Source organism: Chaetodon auriga, chromosome 22 (assembly GCF_051107435.1).
Source record: "Chaetodon auriga isolate fChaAug3 chromosome 22, fChaAug3.hap1, whole genome shotgun sequence".
Classification (NCBI taxonomy): domain Eukaryota; kingdom Metazoa; phylum Chordata; class Actinopteri; order Chaetodontiformes; family Chaetodontidae; genus Chaetodon; species Chaetodon auriga.
This window is the reverse complement of record NC_135095.1, coordinates 8245780-8265409: the sequence shown is the minus strand read 5'-3', so window position 1 is coordinate 8265409 and position 19630 is coordinate 8245780. Positions and strand designations below refer to the sequence as shown.

General features: G+C 46.0%; 1 protein-coding gene across 3 annotated transcripts; it reads left to right on the top strand.

Moving 5' to 3' along the window:
* The first annotated feature begins 1 nt into the window (after position 1).
* usp15 (ubiquitin specific peptidase 15) lies at positions 2-19007 on the top strand. Of its 3 annotated transcripts, XM_076722131.1 has the most exons (22): positions 2-92; positions 871-998; positions 1346-1476; positions 3713-3839; positions 4379-4524; positions 5619-5680; positions 6170-6259; positions 9645-9792; positions 10084-10257; positions 10444-10602; positions 10697-10921; positions 11017-11100; positions 11553-11647; positions 11976-12164; positions 12298-12416; positions 12567-12848; positions 13043-13113; positions 13760-13875; positions 13978-14127; positions 14911-15014; positions 15610-15698; positions 16471-19007. In XM_076722131.1, exons 1-22 carry the CDS (start codon positions 4-6, stop codon positions 16819-16821), a joined length of 3129 nt encoding a protein of 1042 aa, XP_076578246.1. In that variant the 5' UTR covers positions 2-3; the 3' UTR covers positions 16822-19007. The 3 variants fall into 3 exon arrangements, with proteins under 3 accessions (XP_076578246.1, XP_076578247.1, XP_076578248.1); XM_076722132.1 differs by lacking the exon at positions 6170-6259; XM_076722133.1 differs by lacking the exons at positions 2-92; positions 871-998; positions 1346-1476; ... (2 more) ...; positions 5619-5680; positions 6170-6259 and adding an exon at positions 6268-9286.
* Positions 19008-19630: the final 623 nt, after the last annotated feature.

The following is a 19630-nucleotide window of genomic DNA, read 5'->3' as shown; positions in this document are numbered from 1 at the left end:
AAGATGGCGGAAGGAGGAGCGGCTGATCTGGATACCCAGAGAGGAGAGGTCGCGGCACTGCTGAAAACACAGCTAAGAAAGGGAGACACTTGGTAAGACTTGAACTGAAAGCTTTTCAAAGATGCCGCGTGGCCGTTGGCTGGCTTTGCCGAGGCTGTCAACACCTTGAAGGATAAGAAAGCCGAGGTGACGGGCCGTGTTGACAGTTAGCTCCGAGCTAGCTAACGGGATCCTGTCAGCTTCATGTGTGTCAGGTTGGCAGACTCGCGGTGCCTCAGCTAAAGCTAGCTATTAAAGTCTTAGTTAAGAACGATACACTCCTCACGTATCCTTTACATTAAATATTTTTGTTCTGGCGATTATGTTCGCTACTTCCAAATAACAATATCTCGTTTTATCTGATGTCATGATCTCAGTGAGGCTACATTTCGTTTGCCTGATCCAGTTAGCAGGCTAATGGCTAATTGGCTAGTCTACCGAAGCTCCAAGTGGTCTGCCAGTCAGTGGGTTCGTTCGTCGACTTCGGCAGGGCGGAGTCGGAAAAAGAAGCACCTGTCAAAATCACAGAGCCAGCTGGCCAGGCATGCCGCAACCTGAACTCAAGTCGGCGTCAACAGTGCTACTATTACAACTATCAATCTGTGTCATATTAGGCTCGCATAGTCAGATTTGTTTAGAGTGCTGATAGCAAGGTAGCCTTCACCTGCCGAGGTACTTGTGTTATTTACCGCAGAACGTGTAAAAGTAAATATAAAAGCTGTGGTTACCACTCAAAGCTTGGTGGATGACCCTTAGGACAATGTAGACTGATCAAATGTGCCCCATCATGCTTTATCAGAGCTGAAAAAATGCTGCTTGCCTTCTCTGCAGGTACCTGGTGGACAGTCACTGGTTCAAACAGTGGAAGAAATATGTGGGATTTGACAGTTGGGACAAATACCAGATGGGGGACCAGAATGTCTACCCAGGACCAGTTGATAACTCTGGTCTTCTCAGAGGTAAGACAGAGGATGTGTCACCTCATTAGACCATAATATATTCCTAATAATGTGTGAACACAACACCGCAGACCCCTGGTTAGTATTGCTTTATCATTCTGGAAGTAGCAACAAAGAGTTCAGGGGAAAAGGGAACAAAAAACAACATTATAGACCGACTCCATAGAGTAGCCTTTTGGGCAGGGGGTTCATAGAAAGCTCTCCAGCATACCTTTTTCTTTGTGTGTTTTGTGTCCTGTGAGACAGTCAGCACAGGGTCACTGGTGTAAGTGTTGTCCCACAATGTGCTTTCCCTCCCGCTGTCGGCCTTTTTGTCACCCTTTCTCTCATTCCCTCCCTGCCTCTAGATGGGGATGTGCTGGCCATCAAGGAGCACCTCATCGATGAACTTGACTACATCTTAGTCCCAACAGAGGGCTGGAATAAGCTTGTCAGTTGGTATGGATTGACAGAGGGTCAGGAGCCAATTGCACGCAAGGTAAGGGTTCAGTTACAAGCGCAAGACTATGAACGGATTTGATTGGTGGAAAGTGTTCTGCTCACTACATAATATAATGCCAGCAAAGCTGGTTTTCTCTAATGCTGTGTAATGGTTGTGGTTGGCAGCTATTGTGTGCAGCGTGGCTTATGTTGGGTTGAAAGGGAGAAAAGTGCACCAATACGGCCATTTGATATCAGGATATTTCGAGTGCAGCACAGTTGTGAGGGAAACTTGAGTTCTGGACCAGCGTTACTCACCATAAAATCATAGAAGACACACCTGAACTATAAAACTTAATGATGATATTGATATGGCTCCAGTGCTATTGTGTCTACATTTTTAACAAGGAAGAAAGAGTTAGGCACAGCATTTAGTTTGGAATGAAATACTGTACTGCCTGCATGTAACCTTAAGAAATGCTGTAGTATGTATTGATTGGTTGATTTGATTTACCAGTTAGAAGTTCAAAGATACACGGTGCTCAGGAGCTGAAGCAAATGAAGAAAATCCTGATATATTGCAGATTTACCTTGCATGAACAATAAGTAACCATTCTGGTGTTTTTTTTCATTCATTTCCTTCAGCTTTTCATTCATTTCTGTCATGAACTGCAATTATTTATTTTAGGGTGAATAAGCACTTTTGTACACATTTTGGTTGAGTGAAACAAGCCGCTGAATGGATGTGTGTGCTTATAGCTGATTTGTCAGTGGAATACTCCATAATGGCGACTATAACTTAACAGGACCTACAGTATCAAATCCCCTCTTCAAATCTCACTAGTCATGGCATCATGGCTGCTAGAAGAGTTTTCTCTATCATTTGCTCTCTCGTCCCCCCTTCCCCCCTTCCATTGACCCTCCCATTTTGCCATGTATGTCGTGGGACGTATCGGGTGGCTGTAGGGTTTCTATTTTCAGGCAACGTTCTGGATGACTGAAAAGCTACATGGAGCGATCTGCGAGACACAACATGCAAGAGGTTCACTATTAGTTTTCCTGTTTTTTTTCAACTCTTTGTTTCTTCAGTGGGGTTGTCATCCTGAGGTGCGGGGGAAACACAAGCGCTAAAAAGGATTTAGGAGGATTGTAGTCACGGGTTTGTCGCTATGTTTCCCTCCGTTGTCCTGTTCTAGTCTGATTGCCAACACCGGTGGAGTGCTCCTGCGTGTCCTTGTTTTTTGAAGTGGAGGAATGCCAGCTGAGGTCACACTGAGAGAAACTGTGAACGCTTCTGAGAGGAGTGCGAGAGGCATAACCAGTATGGGAGGAGGAAGGGTGGGTGGGGTAAATGGTTTTGGCTCAGCTCTGATTTAAGAAATTCTGTCAGAGTTATTGATGAGTTGGGCTTTTGCTCCGAGTTTACAAACACATGGGAGTTGTGCTGAGGGGGCCCACCGGGGTATCGAGGTGGGTAGGGGAGAGGTGGGGGTGAGAATCTGAGCTGTGTGAGTGTGCATGACTATCGCTGTTCTCAGGGAGGTTTGTGAAGTTGGTACTTTGTGTGTCGGAGGGGCTCAGCGCGGAAATAAATAGGTTGGGACCCCTCAGCTGTTTCCACGAGGTGCTGCTAATTTAGGCACCTCACTCTGACTCTGCTTCTATCAGGACACCAGATGAGTGGCAACCAGGCCAACAGCCTGCACTTTGTTCTCCATGAGGCACAGAAGCTCGTACAACCCCAAATTTACCAGTCACTGTTCACCACTTAAGAGATAAGGCAGATAAAAATTTAGACTGGGGTAATGTTAGACGTGTACCTGATGGCCTGCTTTGATAGCACGTTTACTACTTCCTATTCAAAGAATAACCAGCTGGTTTTGGTATGCCGTGTTTGGTTGGCTGTCTGTAAAAGCTCCATTTTTGTGTCCTGAGTTTTGATCATGTCAAGTTTTTCCGTCTGATATAGTGGCAGCAGAGATTTCCTGTTGGTTTTGGCCACATTGGGTCTTGTGTTTTGGCTTGCCACATAATATTTTCAAGTCCCACGCTTTTATTTGGTGCAGTTGAGACGATTTGGAAGCATCCTGAGGGGTACCAGTATATTATGTTTGTGTCTTTCTCACTGCAGTCACTTTAGCATAGTAAGAGTGTAGTGCACAGTTTCTGCCAGCTCTTTCTCGATACATATCGTGTTTAATATTGATGTTTGCGATATGTTGATATTTGATCAATCACAGATGCATTTTTAGATTATGTGCACAGTTAATAGCTTCCCTGTGTTTTTCTCTCAGGTGGTGGAACAGGGTATGTTTGTGAAGCACTGCAAGGTGGAGGTGTACTTGACAGAGCTGAAGCTCTGTGAAGACAGCAACATGGACAATGTGATCACCAGGCGCTTCAGTAAAGCTGATACAATAGGTATTTACACTGCCGGCAAGGATGTCCAAGTTGACTTGAATTCAGATAGATTCCATATTTTCATAACTTGGATAGCTCTTTACCACAGCTGTCTTTCTTTTAAAATGTTAATCAACTCATTAGTTAACAACTGCAGCGATTTTGTTTGTGAAATAGAGGATTTTTACAGTCAAACATGCTCAGACACACTCTTTCACACTCATACTGTTCACATGCACAAAAAGTCTGAGTTATTATACACAGCTGTCATGTTATTCTTGAGTAATCGCATAATGTCTGAACAAATATGGTGTGCTGCTGATGAAAGATCTTAGGTACCATTAGTTGTTATTTTAGTCCTCTCCACTAATAACCCCCCCGCACTAGAAGCTCTTTGAGTAGGTTGCAAGCATAACAATAGATGAATTCACTGATTAGTTCCTCCTTTGCCGTTGAACATTTGGAGTCTTTTCTCTTAAGCACAGGGTTATTTCTGCTTTTAACCATGTAATGTGAACCACAGTCTTTTCTTTTTTGATGATATTTACACTTTGCTGCAGACATGATAGAGAAGGAGATGAGGAAGCTGTTCAGCATCGCCGATGAGAAGGAGACCAGACTGTGGAATAGGTACATGAGCAACACCTTTGAGCCTCTCAACAAACCTGACAGCACCATTCAGGACGCCGGCCTCTACCAAGGACAGGTAGGGACTTTTCTGGTTTTACCTGAAACTGTTTGAATGGAGTCAGCCCAAAAAAACGCATTTGACAAAATCAACACAGGGCTGTCCAAATATGGCTTGCAATGTAGACAGTTATTATTCCTGAGCTCAGTGAAATATGCTCTAGTTTCAATTTTCCTTATCAGATAGCTTTTCCTTATTTGTGCTCTCTGCCAGTCCGACCTCAGATCCCCCTAAATCTTACACACTGGTAGTGTGACTTTTTTTTCTGTTGAAGTTGGGATCTCTTAGTTAGGTTGACTTTTTTCTCTTCATTGCTGGTCCTGTCTACCCAGTTTAAGCCAGTCAGAGGCAGTGCGGGTCATGTCTTCGCAGTTCTAGGAAGAAAAAAAATCTTTTCCTGTAAATGAGATAGTTAAAGCTTCGAAACCCACAACATCTGTGCATCAGCTGCCACGTGGGGGCACTTAACCTCTCCTTGTAAGCTGCTTAAACTCTGCACGCATGTCCTGGCATCTACCTGGCAGTCAACCAGAGCAGACACAGCCTCGATACGAGCTGAGATTAATGGAGACACCTGGCCATGGTGAGCCAGCGGGCTTCAGATCGCAAGGGCCGTCCCGCTCACTAGCATCTGTTCCAGAGGATTGTTGAGAGTCTGACAAGAAACAGCTGATCAGATCCATCCAGCTCCCTGTCTTTCCCTATTAAAAATGCAGTCACCACATTATGTGAGGAAAACAAATATTTAACAGGTCGTTGGCAATGGCAGATCTACACAGTGTGTGAAAAGGCAAAACACACCTGTTCCTGTGTGTTTATTTATTAAAAATGTGCCTAAAACAGACTTGATTTCATGTCAAAATGCAGTTTGCAGCCTGGAAGTTTCAGAGTATAACCTGATATTTTGGTCAAATCTGAATAATAATTGAAGTTAATAAAAAATCTGCCATTCATCGAAAGAGAAACGCAACCAAACACAGCTTTTTTTTTTGGCTCAGATTGCAGATGACCTTTTCTGTTTCAGTAGACCACAGTATAGGATGCCAACACTTAAAACGTTTAAACTAGTGGAAGCAGATGGAGCCCTGTTTTCTTTGTGCCGTCTCCCACAGGTTCTCGTAATAGAGCAGAAGAATGAAGATGGCTCATGGCCCCGAGGCTCCACGGCACCCAAGTGAGTGAACGGCGCATCACCTGGCTTAAGTTTGGCTTTGCTGACTGAAGGAAAGAAACGTTACCACACAGAATGCAGTTTTCCGCACTGTATCCAAACACGACTGTTGATTTCCCAAAGGATTTCACATCGGCAGTGTATCATTGTATTGCTAAGGACTTTTTAACTTGGTCAGAGGTGACACAGCACAAGAATTCCTTATCTGGGCAGCTTATCTGAAACACCTTTCAGGTCAACCTTTCTTGAACTATGTTGCCCTTTTTAAAGTTTCCCTGCTATGTCACGACAGCACCTCATCATCTTCAAAAATTTCCTCTCTCTATGACTTTGCCCTGGACTTCCTCTTTTGCTTGACCTTTCGTTGCTGACATATCCCACTGTTTATTTTAATTCATCTCAGTTTGATTTAATTGACACTCGCACACCTTTTCTGGAACAGCTCCTTATTTTCTCTACTCTAACTCATGATCTATTCTTTATCTTTTGAAGGTCATCTGGTGCTTCCAATCTCTCTGCTTTGCCAAAGATCTCGCCTTCATCTCTCACAAACAATCATAACAGCAGCTTCAACAGCAGGAAGTAAGGCTTAGTAGTGGGTTGTAGAGCTGAGGGGTGGGTTTGGATGCCAGCAGCCAGAGATAGACTCTGGAGTGCTGCTCAGGACAAACTTTCACATTAGCCTCGCTGGAGATGGAATTGGCTTATAAGTGGTGGTGGGTTGAAGAAATTCCTGCAGTGAAGTGACTTCAGTTGAACTTCAGCTGTACTGCTCAGTTTATGCTCTACTGTCCCAGGATGACGTTGGTCAAACTTTGCCGTGTACAGGTCTATCTCTGGCTGCGGTTGGGGGCTTAAAGCTATCGTGGATGATGCAGTTTCAGCTGTAAGAACTGATAGCAGCGAGGGGGAAGGGGCTTACGAGGGGATTGATCTCTCTGGAAATTTCTTCAGTGACAGCGGTGCTCTCTATAAATGGCCTCTGGGTTCCTTAGTCAGCATTAGTTACATGCATCTGTAAGATTTGACTCCCCACATTTCTGTCTGTATTCTAGTTTCTACTTTCATTTCTCTGTACACATTGAACGATTGTTAAAGTCAGCCTTTCCAACTTCCTGAGTCATTACACCCAGTGTCCCTGCGTGTCATGGAGGTTGATCTACCACATCAGGAGTTTCAGGTATCACAACATTCGCTAAACAAATAAAGTTATTGTCAATCACTGAAAAGGAAAATCACAGCATGCTTAATCATGCAGCTCGAGTGCGAGCCTACGTTGTCCGGAGCTTGGAGTGTTGCATATGTGAGCAAATCACAGAAAGTTTCCAACTTTTGGGTTCTGTTTTCTGAAAATGTCACCGTAGGCTACATGCATTAGCGTCGCTGAAGCACTGGGACCCAGCGGCTCCGTCAGCCGTCTGCTAGAGAGCACTGCTGGACTGTGGGTGGAGCTTTCACCTCTGCTGTCCAGTAGACTTTACTGTCCCCTCCTACCACCTTTCTGTGTGTGATTTGCTGCATGCTGGAGTGTGTATGTGTGTGTGCGTGCGTCATTTTTTTTTTTTTTTTGTGTATACTGTTGGAATGCAGAAATAATAGCCTCAAGCTTGGCCACCCTGAAAAATCAATATTGACAAAGAAGGAAGGAAGGTGTTGAGTGAGCCTATTCTTCCTACACTCACAAAGAAACTCGCCAATTATTTTCCTGCACTGCTTTTTACTCTACGTACATTTATATAGTTGGGAGTGAGGTTACACATTGTCATTTCGCAGCTGTGATAGCAGTGGCATCTTTTTCCTGCACACTGCTGGTGGATTGCGAAACAAAGTGGGTGACTTGGGGAAATTGGATCTTCACTCCCAGCAGTTCTCCTGTCCCTGATTCACTTAGTGCCAGAGCTGTCGTTTTCTCTGAATTATGCATGGGGCCTCATTTTTTCTTTTCTTTTTCTTTTTTTTTTTCATATGAAGTGTTCCCGCATTACATAACCCTTGTCTTTGCAATTTTGCGGCTTTTGGCCTGGTCGGTTTAGCCTTGGTAGCGATGTAACAGCAGTAAGTGTCACCGTCTTACTAGGCGTCGTCCTCTGATTCTCTCTCTCTCTCTCTCTCTCTCTCTCTCTCTCTCTCTCTCTCTCTCTCACCCTCTCTCTCTCTCCCCCTCTCCCTCTCCCTCTCTTTCTGTGTCTTTACCTCTCCTCTCCCCTGAGCTCATTGCGATGCACACACTCTGCAGTCTAAGTGACCTTCAGAATGCATTTCATCTACTCCTCTCACCGCCTGCCTCCATGCACATAAACCTACCGGCCCCCAGAGCTGAAAGCAGCCCTCCCTTCAGATTTTGGTTTATTTATTTAGATGGCCTTCCCCTTTAAAAGCGTACATACAGACAGCCATGGCATATTAAAAAGGATGAGAGAGGGAGTGTCAAAGTGTGTGTTTGACTTAAGAGGGGCGTCATAGGCTGTAATTGAACAGGGAGCAGAGGTGTGTGCGTGTGTGTGTGCGAGAGTGAGGATTTATATTTCAGTGTGTCGAGATGAGAGAATGCAATGTAATGTGTGTGCGAGTGTCAAAAAGGGGGGATAAATGGTGTGTCGGCATGAGCAAATGTGTTAATGTGTATGTATATCTGTGTTGGGATGGTGGAGAGATACTAACACAGAGTCAGGCCTGTGAATACTGCAGCCTCAGCTGGATGCAGTGGATCAGCTGCTCCCTCCATCCCCATCTCATTTCTCCTCTGTCAGCCCCCCCTTGCCCCCCCGTACTGTCCTCCCCTCCCCCCCATTCTCTCTGCCTCTCCCTTCCTCCCTCTCTCTCTCTCTCTGTGCACCTCTAGCTTCAGTAGCAGTAGTCTTGAGCATCCTCTTGCTGCTGCTGATGCTGCTATAAATATCTGCTGGTAGCCGTAGAGCGGCAGAGAGCAGCAGGCAGGCCAGAGGGAGGAGCAGAAGACCAGAGGACGGGACAGGGACAGGACAGGACAGGGACAGGACAGGGGGACGGGATCTGAGGCAGAGAGGATAACAAGATGACAGGCGGTCGAGCCCGAAAAAGAAGAAGGGGGGAGAAGAGAGGAGGGGAGCTGCTTAGTTAGCTCCAGGAAAGAGGAAGAGTGTGTTTTTGTGTGTTTATGCGTTCTGTGGTTTGGTCATTGGCCTGTGCTGGACTTGGAAGTCCAATTTAGGCCTGAACTTGGTTCGGACTATATCCAAACTGCTGCTGGAGCATTCACTGGGTTGAGCTGAGTTAACATTCGGACTCAACAGTGGAGACTGGAGCTGGACATTCCTTACTGGCCTCTAAGAACCAGGCTTTGCATGCGCCGGACGCTCAGAACCGAAGCCCATCTGAACCCCGTCCAGGCTGCCGGTCGTTCGGTTTCGCGCGGACATGTGGGCCGGCGCGGGCCGGGCGGGGCTGAGATGTCATGCTCCTGTGTTGCTGGTGGTGCCTGAGGCCTGAGGCGGTGGAGCTGGACAGCAGGAGGGTGGACCACCACCGTGTGCTGACCTGCGAGGCCACTGCCTCCACCGCCATCACAGCTGTTTCCCTTGACCAGTGGGAGCCAGAAACGACCAACACTGCCTTGCAGCCCTCCCAGAGGTTTGCTGATTGCTGCAGTTGGCCTAGCTTTAAGCTCTCTGATTGTCTAGGAAGCCTGAGAGACTCTCTCTGGGGGGGTTCATATTGTAGGTTTGGATTGTAGTTTGTTTATTGGTCAAAGAGGAGTTAGTGGAAACTGAAGCTGTGTGTTTGCCTGGTGGTATTTTTAATGTATTGTTGAGTGTATTAACAACTATATCTTGATAAAAACAGTGTATACCAAGTTAACTTAACATAGATGTAGCAGGGTTTCATTTATGTGTACAACAGCACTTTTCCTTTGCTTGTAGCAGTGAGACAAACTCTATCTGACCCCATATAACCTGCCTGTTTGTGCTTTTGTATATTTATTGCACAGTGTGAAGAATTCGAGCTATAGTTTGCCGTCCTACCACCCCTACAGCAACAGTTATGACTACTCAGACCAGAGCAGGCAGAGTGAGCGCTCAGGCCTCTGTGGACTCTCCAACCTAGGCAACACCTGCTTCATGAACTCTGCAGTGCAGGTAACAGCATCCCTTCAGGGAGCTCAGCACAGTGTTGGAAAGTATGGAAAGTTATTCTGAAACTCTCCAAGTCTTCAAAGGTTTGTTCATAGAGTCTAGTAGAATTTGGAAGAGTGCTGCTGAAATGAGTATGACTGCAGTTACAGACCCAAGCATTGATGTGCTCCATGTCTGTATATGTACATATTATGACACATTTAAAAAGACTACAGTAACAGTATGGAAGTTTGAAATGCAGATCTGGTGAAGAGCCTAAATCCATCCTCTGCTGATTAATGTCCTCTCCCCCAGTGTTTGAGCAATATCCCTCCACTGACGGAGTACTTCCTCAAAGACAAGTACACGGACGAGCTGAACGAGGACAACCCGCTGGGCATGAAGGGGGAGATCGCGAGAGCCTACGCCGAGCTTATCAAGCAGCTGTGGTTGGGCAAATACAGCTATGTCACCCCAAGGCCTTTCAAGGTGACTACCTGGAAAAGCTTTAGTCGCAAAGATTGTAAGATTATTGCTGTTTTAACATTTCTTGGAAAGGAGTGTGTTTAAAAACACTAGCATTGAGTCAGCCTTAGTGGCTGTTACCTTTCAAACGTTATCATTTTAACGATTTCTGATGCTGGGCATTTTTTTTATGCGCTTTCCATCCTCCAGACCCAGGTGGGCCGCTTTGCTCCACAGTTCTCGGGCTACCAACAGCAGGACTCTCACGAGCTGCTGGCCTTTCTCCTGGATGGCCTTCATGAGGACTTGAACCGCATCAGAAAGAAGCCTTACATCCAGCTGAAGGACGCTAACGGCAGGCCTGACAAGGTGAGATCAGGGTGACATGTGAGTCATTTGTATACCTATTTATGAATTGATTGTTCAAACAGTCGGCTGGTTTGTGTTTTGCTGTTTATCTCAGGTGGTGGCAGAGGAGGCGTGGGAGAACCACATCAAGAGAAACGACTCCATAATTGTGGACATCTTCCACGGCCTTTTCAAGTCCACCCTGGTGTGTCCTGTGTGCTCCAAGGTCTCGGTGACCTTTGATCCTTTCTGCTACTTGACTCTGCCCCTGCCCATGAAGAAGGAGCGCACACTGGAGGTCTACCTGGTCCGGCTGGACCCTATGGCCAAACCCACGCAGGTAACATGCAGAGCTGGAGAGCACCTGAAGTGTAGAACCCTGACATTAAGATTCCATGTGAAGGCAGAGGTTACAGTGACATGTTTCCATTTCAGTACAAGCTGACCGTGCCAAAGGTGGGCTACATCTCTGACCTGTGTACCTCCCTCTCCAACCTGTCTGGGGTGCCTGCTGAGAAGGTATAAACATCACAGTCAGCACTGCTTCAGGCACTAACCCTGCTCTCTTATTAGCCATCACGAGATAATGCTGACATCTCCTCACATAGCACAGACCAAAATAGACAATTCCTTTTTAAACTGTCCCAGCACAACCTGCCTCAGCAGCTAGTGGGGAAAAAAAAACCGTTTGTGTCCTTTTTCTTTAGATCAAGAGAAGGATAAGGAGCTGGATAAAATGTAAGAGGGGTAAATAAGTGCACTGTGTGCAAATGAAATAACGCTTTTCAACCCAGACCGGTTAACTAAGCTCATAAGGTTTTTCTCCTACATATTGAATTATGCTGTTCGCAATCTTTGCTATACGAGTGTGCCAAGTTGCCTCAGGAATAGATCATATATCAGTGTAATCAGCCTGCATTCCCAACATTTCCTCTGACTACTCTTCTCCCGTCTTTTGTTTCATCCCCCAGATGATTGTCACCGACATCTACAACCACCGTTTTCATCGAATTTTCGCCACCAACGAGAACCTCAGCAGCATTATGGAGAGAGATGATATCTATGTGTGAGTGTCGAGCTCGGCGGAGAGGCATGCGCTGTTATCTAAAGCTCAAAACAGCATTATCTAAATTTGGACTCCATTGAAGTTTCCCGCCTTTGTTTAGCACGTGTAATTTCACAGATTTAGTGTTTAGCTTCATTTATAATTGCTCTGAAGACTTCCCCGATAAATCTATTGATTGTTTTGACTCTGTGACTTCAGAGATTTAAAGCACAGAACAGCTGGCGTTCCACCAATTTACATCGCTTTATTTGCCAAGGACATATGGAGGAAATAGGATTTCATTTACATGTGCTGCTAACATCAACACTGATCACGCTTCTCTCTGCAGATTTGAGCTGGCGGTGAACAGGGTAGAGGACACAGACCACGTAGTGATCCCAGTGCACCTGAGGGAGAAGTACAAACAGTCGGGGTACAACCACACCAGCACGCCACTCTTCGGACAGCCCTTCCTCATCGCCGTCCCCAGAACCCTCAGTGAAGACAAACTCTACAACATGCTGCTCCTGCGCCTATGGTATTTGTCTCCCTGTTGGATCATATAGTCATACTTACTGAGTATATACACTGGCCTAATGATTGTCAGTTAAAAGGAGTTTAGCCTGTTTAGCTCATCGGTTTTAAAGCTAAAATTGTTTTTGCGTTTGCAGCCGGTTTGTTAGATCTTCAGTAGAGGAGGATGAAGAGGATTGTGAAGAGACGCAGCCAGCCAAACAACACACTGTCAATGGTAACGCCACTAATGGACTGCTGGAGGAGGGGTCGCCGAGTGAGTGCACGCACACCCACGCACACAGACGGGTTACGATCGAGTGCTTGACCTGTAGATCTTTTAAAATGCCTTTCTTCATTTCTGCCATGCGGCATTTGTCTTTTCGTGTCATTAAAGTGCATTAAAATCTCGTCTGTCCTCCCTCAGGCGAGATGGAGACGGACGAGCAGGATGACGAGTCCAGTCAGGATCAGGAGCTGCCCTCCGAGAACGACAACAGCCAGTCAGAGGACTCTGTGGGCGGGGACAACGAGCTGGAGAACGGTGTGATCGGGCCTCAGAACTCCACCAAAGGCCTGCAGACGGCCGGGCACAACAGAAAGAGACTTTTTACATTCCAGTTCAATAACATGGGGAAAACGGACTTCTCCCTGATCAAGGAGGACACCAGGCAGATCCGCTTCGACGAGGGACACCTCCGACTCAGTGGTAGGAACCGGAGTGAAGCAGGGAGTGAATGAAGACACATAATATCCTCAAAATACATTCAGACCCATCATATGAGCACCAGAATGAATGACTCTGTAGGCACATGGATGAAATAACTGATGAATGATGATGACTGTAACATTAAGGATGACTCATCTGATTCGTGCATCTACATTCTGTCCACCTTTTTACAGACCGCTCTTATCTCTCCTTGGACTGGGAACCAGAGATCAAGAAGAAGTACTTTGATGAGACCGTCGTTGAGGTAAAACCAACATCAGGAGCTGAAGATGTTCTCTGATGCGGATATCCAACTTTACCGTGTTAATGCGGCAGAGCAGCTGCTTCACTTTGCATTGCAGTCAGAAATCATGTTACACAATATGGCGACAGACAGGGGCGGCAGGAAGCACTGCTAACAAGCATGACTTTCTTGTAATCAGAAGGTCGCAGATTTGAGGCCTGCAGCAGCCACTGCATCCTTAAGAAAGGTGTTAAACCTCCACCTTGCTGACAGCAAGATGTGACGAATGAGCACATCTGTTCGTGGCTAAAATTAAAATGCTGCGCTGTTCTGTGTTTATGCCTCTAAGATTTTAATAACACAATTTTAATAACGCTGCAGTAATCCATGCATATAATCAAATCAGATGTCAGTAAACTGTAAATACTTGCTCTTTCATCCATGCACCAAAGCTGTCCTGTAAAAATAGTTTTGTTTGGAATTTAATGAAGTCACTTTATTGATCCATATTTTAACCTGTGAGTGCATTCAACTCATATAGGGCCACGTCAAATCTAAATTTTCTCTGGTTCAAGAAGTATTTTCTAACATTTGTGTGCGTGTGCATGCGTGCGTGCATGCGTGTGTGTGTGTGTGTGTGTGTGTGTGTGTGTGTGATTGAGAGCAGGACTTTGACAAGCATGAGAGCATGGAGTACAAGCCTCAGAAGAAAGCTTTCTTCAAGCTGAAGGATTGCATCGAGCTGTTCACCACCAAGGAGAAGCTGGGAGCAGAGGACCCATGGTGAGAAGCAGTCACACAACAGTGGAAACAAGTTTATGAGCAGGTGGCGACACCGGCTATCAGCTGCGTCCGCTGACATGAAACGCGTATGTCGTCTGGCAGGTACTGTCCAAACTGTAAGCAGCACCAACAGGCCACTAAGAAGCTGGACCTGTGGTCTCTGCCGCCGGTGCTGGTGGTCCATCTGAAGCGCTTCTCCTACAGTCGTTACATGAGGGACAAACTGGACTCCCTTGTTGATTTCCCACTCCGGTACACACACACACACACACACACACACACACACACACACACACAGAAAAGGCTAGAAATCACTGCAGCAGAGCACTGCGTTTTCAGCTATTTGTCCATTGTTTCTGGTTTTCCATACCCCTTTTTACTCCATCCGCAGATGTCTCGATCACATCAAAGGTGTAATTACTGACACCTTTACTGATTTTCATCAGTAAAGTAAGCTCCATTTGAAAGTTTTGTTTAGTGTTAAGATACACGATGAATGAAAACTACGGCTTGCTGGACGCATTTGATTTCCATCCGCCTCGTTTTGTTTGACAGGCGTTCAAATCCTTGAACGAAAGTTGAATGAAGTCATTCATGGGATTAAATGAGTCTTTTTTAAATGAAATCAACTTTCTTCAATGGATAGAAGTTGTCTGTTGACATAATTACATGTAGGCAGGAGGCTAATCTAATAAAGGCAGAAAATACTAATAAGACAATAATTGCGCCCTTTGGCTTATTGGTGTCATTCCGCCTTGTTAATACAGTTTTTTGACCGCGGTGAAAGTGCACAACACAAGACATTTGACAGTTGTAACAGCAGCATTTGCTGGCACTGCTGTGTATTGCTATTGGCCCAAAACATAAAATAGCTTTAATACCCTGAAATACCTCAGGAAGTTGCTATTTATAGAAATAAAGAGCTGTATAATGTTTGCTGTGAAGCTGTAAGACTCTTTGACCGTCTTCCACATGTGCTTGTCACTCATGCACGCATGACGACTTACAGCACGCTGTTTGATGTCCTTCCTGCAGAGACCTGGACATGTCTGAGTTCCTGATCAACCCCAACGCTGGGCCCTGTCGCTATGACCTCATCGCTGTGTCCAACCACTACGGCGGGATGGGTGGAGGCCACTGTAAGTTTGACCACATGATCGCTGAGTAGTTTAAAAGCCTCCTTTCTGTTGTTTGAGCGTTGCACTTGGTGTCACGTTGGCTTCAAATCATTTATAGTTTGTATTGTAGCTATGTGTTCCTTCATGCGCCGAAACCTTGCAGCATAATCAAGACGCATGTTGTGTAAGTGTGGTATTTATCGTACGCCTGAAAGCCAGTGATTGCAGCAGGCTAACAAGCTGGATGTTTAAAGTCAGTTCTGACTGATGGTTGTAGGTGCTTATCAAGCGGCGCCTCGTCTCACTCTGAAACTCACCGCAGGCGTTACAGCAGGGGTTCACTGCATTCTGCATTGCCATTCTGTCATGATTGTAGTCAGCCATATGCTTGTTTGAGTACGCCTTTCACTGTAGTCGCCAACAGGGACTGGAGTGTGTATGTGTAAAGTAGATCTATTACCATCAAGAACAACATGTAGCTCTAATCTGCTTACTTTTTCTGCTGGGGTCCTCTGTTAACAAAATGTCTGGCAGCAGCGACAGCAGAATGCCGCACCTGTAAAGACGGAAACTTGTGCAATACCTCATTCCTGTCCTCTGATCTCGTCCCGCTCAGACACCGCCTACGCCAAGAACAAAGACGACGGAAAGTGGTACAACTTTGACGACAGCAGCGTGTCTCCTGCCAACGAAGATCAAATAGTGGTGAGCGTCCTCATTCGAGAAAGCCAGGCAACCGTCCTGCTGTGTCTGCATCAAAGGCAGCGTTGCTGGACACGAGCTATGTTCATTTGATCAAAGGAAATGGAATTAAGTTAATGTATTGATGGCAAAAAGGTCTGATTGCTCAAAGACGTCCAACTGTGCTGATACCACCAAAAATCTAGTCTTGAGAGCTCTTTCTGGGGTATTTTGTTGCTGCTATCACAGCTGATACTTTTAATGACATGCATGGAGGTAGCAGACACCTTCCGCTGTTTGGAAATGTGTGAAGAGTCCATGCGGCCGTTGAAGGGAGTCGTGAAAATGCAGAATGTTGGTATGAATACGCGGAATAGTTGAATGATCTGAAATCATCGTAAATATCACTGCATAAACGCAGGCTTGACACAGGCTTCTACATCTATCCAAAGCCTGATCTTTGTCATAGGCATTGGTGACAAAAACATAGAATCTCACCAGACTTATCCAGGACGGACCCATTAGTCATCTTTTGTTTAACCAATTAGAATTCAGGTGGTGTTCTGCAGGAGGTTTGTGTCTGGAAAAATGTCGGCTAACGCTTTATCCTCGGGGTAGCTGTAATTAATGCAGTCTCCGGCATCCTGTTGACTCATTATCAAAGGATTATAATAATTGCACAGTCATGCTATCAGAAGGTGAATGTGCGTTTGAAAGTGTTGATCCAAGTTAAAAAGGGAATCCTGCATCCTGGGTTATTTGTGTCGCTGAATGACTTTGTTGTCTTTTCCTTCAGTCCAAAGCAGGCTACGTGCTCTTCTACCAGCGGCAGGACACGGTGAAGGGCACCGGCTACTTCGCTCTCGACCGCGAGGAAGAGGAGGAGGACGAGGAGGAGGAGGAAGGAGAGGACGAGGAGGAGAACGAAGGTGAGGGGAGGCCGGAGAGAAAGGCCGCGTCCTCCGCTCAGGGCGCCGCTGCCTCCGCTGCCTCAGCTCAGAGCGACGAGGAGGACCCCAATGAGAACCGGCGCAGGAAGAACGACAACGAGCAGGAAGATGAGGAGGAGGAGGAGGAGGAAGAAGAGGAGGAGGAAGAGGAGGAGGAGCAGGCGCCCAATCGAGACGTCACCATGAAAACCAACTGAGTCAAACGAGGACAGGAATAAATGGAGAGAGAGAGATTAGGATCTTTCCATCCAAAGCCATATGGACACACAGCATGGCAGCGGGCGCCACCCGTCCCTCCCAGCGGCTCGGACTTGGCCGCTCGACAGGCGGAGCCTCTGCGGGGATGACGTCGGCTGTGAGGTCGGGGAGCTGCCGGGGTACGCAACTCTAAGAAATCAGGGCCCTCCTCTGTGGTTGGATCACTGTGTGTGTGTGTGTGTCTGTGTGTGTGTGTGTGTGAGTGTGCGTGTGAGTGTGTCGCCACGATTTGCTCACCCGCTCTCTGAAGAGACTCCCTGGACGCCGTCAGGGATTGGTCTCGAGGCTTCACGGCGCTGTGGCGTCGCGCTCTGAATCGCTCTCCTGCTTTTTGTGTTCCTTTGTTGTTTTTATATCTATTTTTGAGAGCATTGTCGGCATATCATTTTATTATCATTTAGACCTTGTAAATATTTTAAACACTGAATTATATCGGGTTTTCATGATGCGCTGAAACATTTTGAACTTGCACAATCACCAACCATCCACCTGTTTTTTTTTTTTTTAAATGTGTAATTGCCAGACATACTGCAACAACTTTCTCAGAGGGTTTTCTCACATGAAAAGCTTAGAAAGCTGCCTTTAGTGAGCCAGTGGAGGGACGTGTCTACAGTCCGGACTCAACGTAAAGTGACGCTCATAGTCGTGCGCTTTTAAAACGTGTCGAACAGCCAAACTCTCCCAGCTTTGTGCTGCTGCTGCTGCTGCTGCTGCTGCGATGATCTTGCGTTTTTAGACAGATTATTAGCAGCATGAACCTTTGAGATTTCAGGTCCTGTTTTTTTTTTTTTTTGGTGTCTCCTCTGCTGATCATTTATCCTTCTTAAGACCTGAAAGAAAGCAGGATTGAGACGCCAGTCAGCTAACTTTGCGAAATAAGCCAACACATTTTACCTGCAGAAATAAATGACTTCACTCCACATCCATCGTGTGCAGGGATGGCAGCAGGTAACTGTGGAAAAGTTAGCTGGCAGACTCGCAGATCCCACACCACAAACGCTCTCCTCAGCTCTCCCTCTTAAGTTATTCATCGGTGGTGTTTTAAAGCTTTACCACGGCTCTGCCCCCCCCCCATATCGAAGGCGCTGTGAGATTAGAAACATCGGTGAGTTCGCTGACATCAGATGGGTCATCTCTTGTTTGCATCACCTCGGCCTTAACTCTTAATCTCAGAGCAGTCGCCTTTTCTTTGCACGTCGCCGTCAGCACCGTCTTCTCACACGCACCAACGCTCGTGTGCGAATGTCCGTATTTTGTCCGCTTGTTCCATCGGAGCCACGTCATCTCAAACTTTATTATTATTATTTTTTTTTTTTTTAACCCACAAGAGGGCCAGAATGTATGCTGAATGGAATGAACACTGACCAGATGTATGTGGCTGATGCCTTTTTGATTCTTTATAGGGCCAGATTTTTTTTTTTTTTTTTTCCTTTTTTTCCCCCCATGGCTTCCTGGTTTGGTTGAATGTGATGGTAATGGATTATTCGCCTTTGATATTAGCTGTATGAATTCATGGGTACTGCTGAATGCGTCTCTTTCCCAGAGAGGGGAAGGGAAGGGAGGGGCGGGATGGGGGGGGGGGGTACGTCTTTGCGGTCCTGAGCTTCAAGGATGGGGAGGGAAGAATGGGACAAGAAAAAAAAAAAAAAAAAAAAACTATGGGGTGAGTCTGCCTTAAAGGCCTTTCAGCTTTTGGGAACGTGATACAGAGAAAATATTGTGTGGCAGATTGTTGCAGGATATTCCTCCATCGATGTAAAACTATTCTCCATGGTGGAGTGTTCCGTTTTCTTTTTTTTTCTTTTTTTTCTACCTGTTCTTTCCATTGTAAACAGCATTAAGCGTACCTGTCGTGGCCGCCTCAGAATATCAGACGTGTACCATGCCTTTATGAGCATCTCTGTGCTTTCACTTGCCTCGGCGCTGCCTTGCTTTTTGGGCGACTCACCCCATCCTGACTGAGTGAGATGTGATTGCTATTATAGGCTTATACAATACTGTACATAAGAGTTCACTCTGTGAGTGCACATTTGATAAAGTTTATTTATTTATATGTAAGCATTTAATAATAAACAGACAATATATTTAAAACCTTGGCAGGGCAGGGCGGGGCAGGGTGGGGTCGTGGGTGGGTGGGTGGGTGGGGGGGGAGGACCGTGGCTCGAGTCCACACATACACACTAGTTTGCAAAGTCTTGCCTGTGCTCTTGTCAGGGAGGGAATATTTTTTAAAGAAAGGATGGTTCTGTCATTTTGGGACGTTTTTTTGTAAAAATAATCCAGACATCCTTGCATGACGACATAACGGGGGTTTCCAGGTTTGGCTGCACTTGAGTTCACTTGGGTTTACATTTGAAATGTGCATGTGTATTTATACACAATCTTCAATAAAGTTGTGTAAAGCTTCCTGTGGGTCCTGCTCTGGTTTTCCTGGCTGTGCGCTGCAGTGCCTCTTGTATGTAGAGCGTGTGTGTCTCCTTTTCTTGCCAGACCCCCCAACACAGTCCCTGATGTGGTGTTCTGTGTGTTTTTCATGAATAATCAAAGGTATGCTCCTTGGTTCTCTTCTCAGCTGGGGGACGGGAAAAGGCTGCTGCTGCTGATCAGAATCAAAGTTAAGGGCAAAACCAAAAGATGTATTTTTTAATCAAGTCCTGCCTGAAATGATCAGTATTATTATCATTTAATGTAAAAGCGATGATGCTGTTGAAGCTCAACCTGCTTTCCATTTCTTCACTCCTTTTCATC

Bases quoted from the DNA above. Each gene is read 5' to 3' on its own strand.
- usp15 (XM_076722131.1), top strand. From the start codon at position 4: ATGGCGGAAGGAGGAGCGGCTGATCTGGATACCCAGAGAGGAGAGGTC. The intron at 1,477-3,712 runs GTAAGGGTTCAG...TTTTTCTCTCAG, and splicing joins AGGAGCCAATTGCACGCAAG to GTGGTGGAACAGGGTATGTT. The intron at 3,840-4,378 runs GTATTTACACTG...ACTTTGCTGCAG, and splicing joins CAGTAAAGCTGATACAATAG to ACATGATAGAGAAGGAGATG.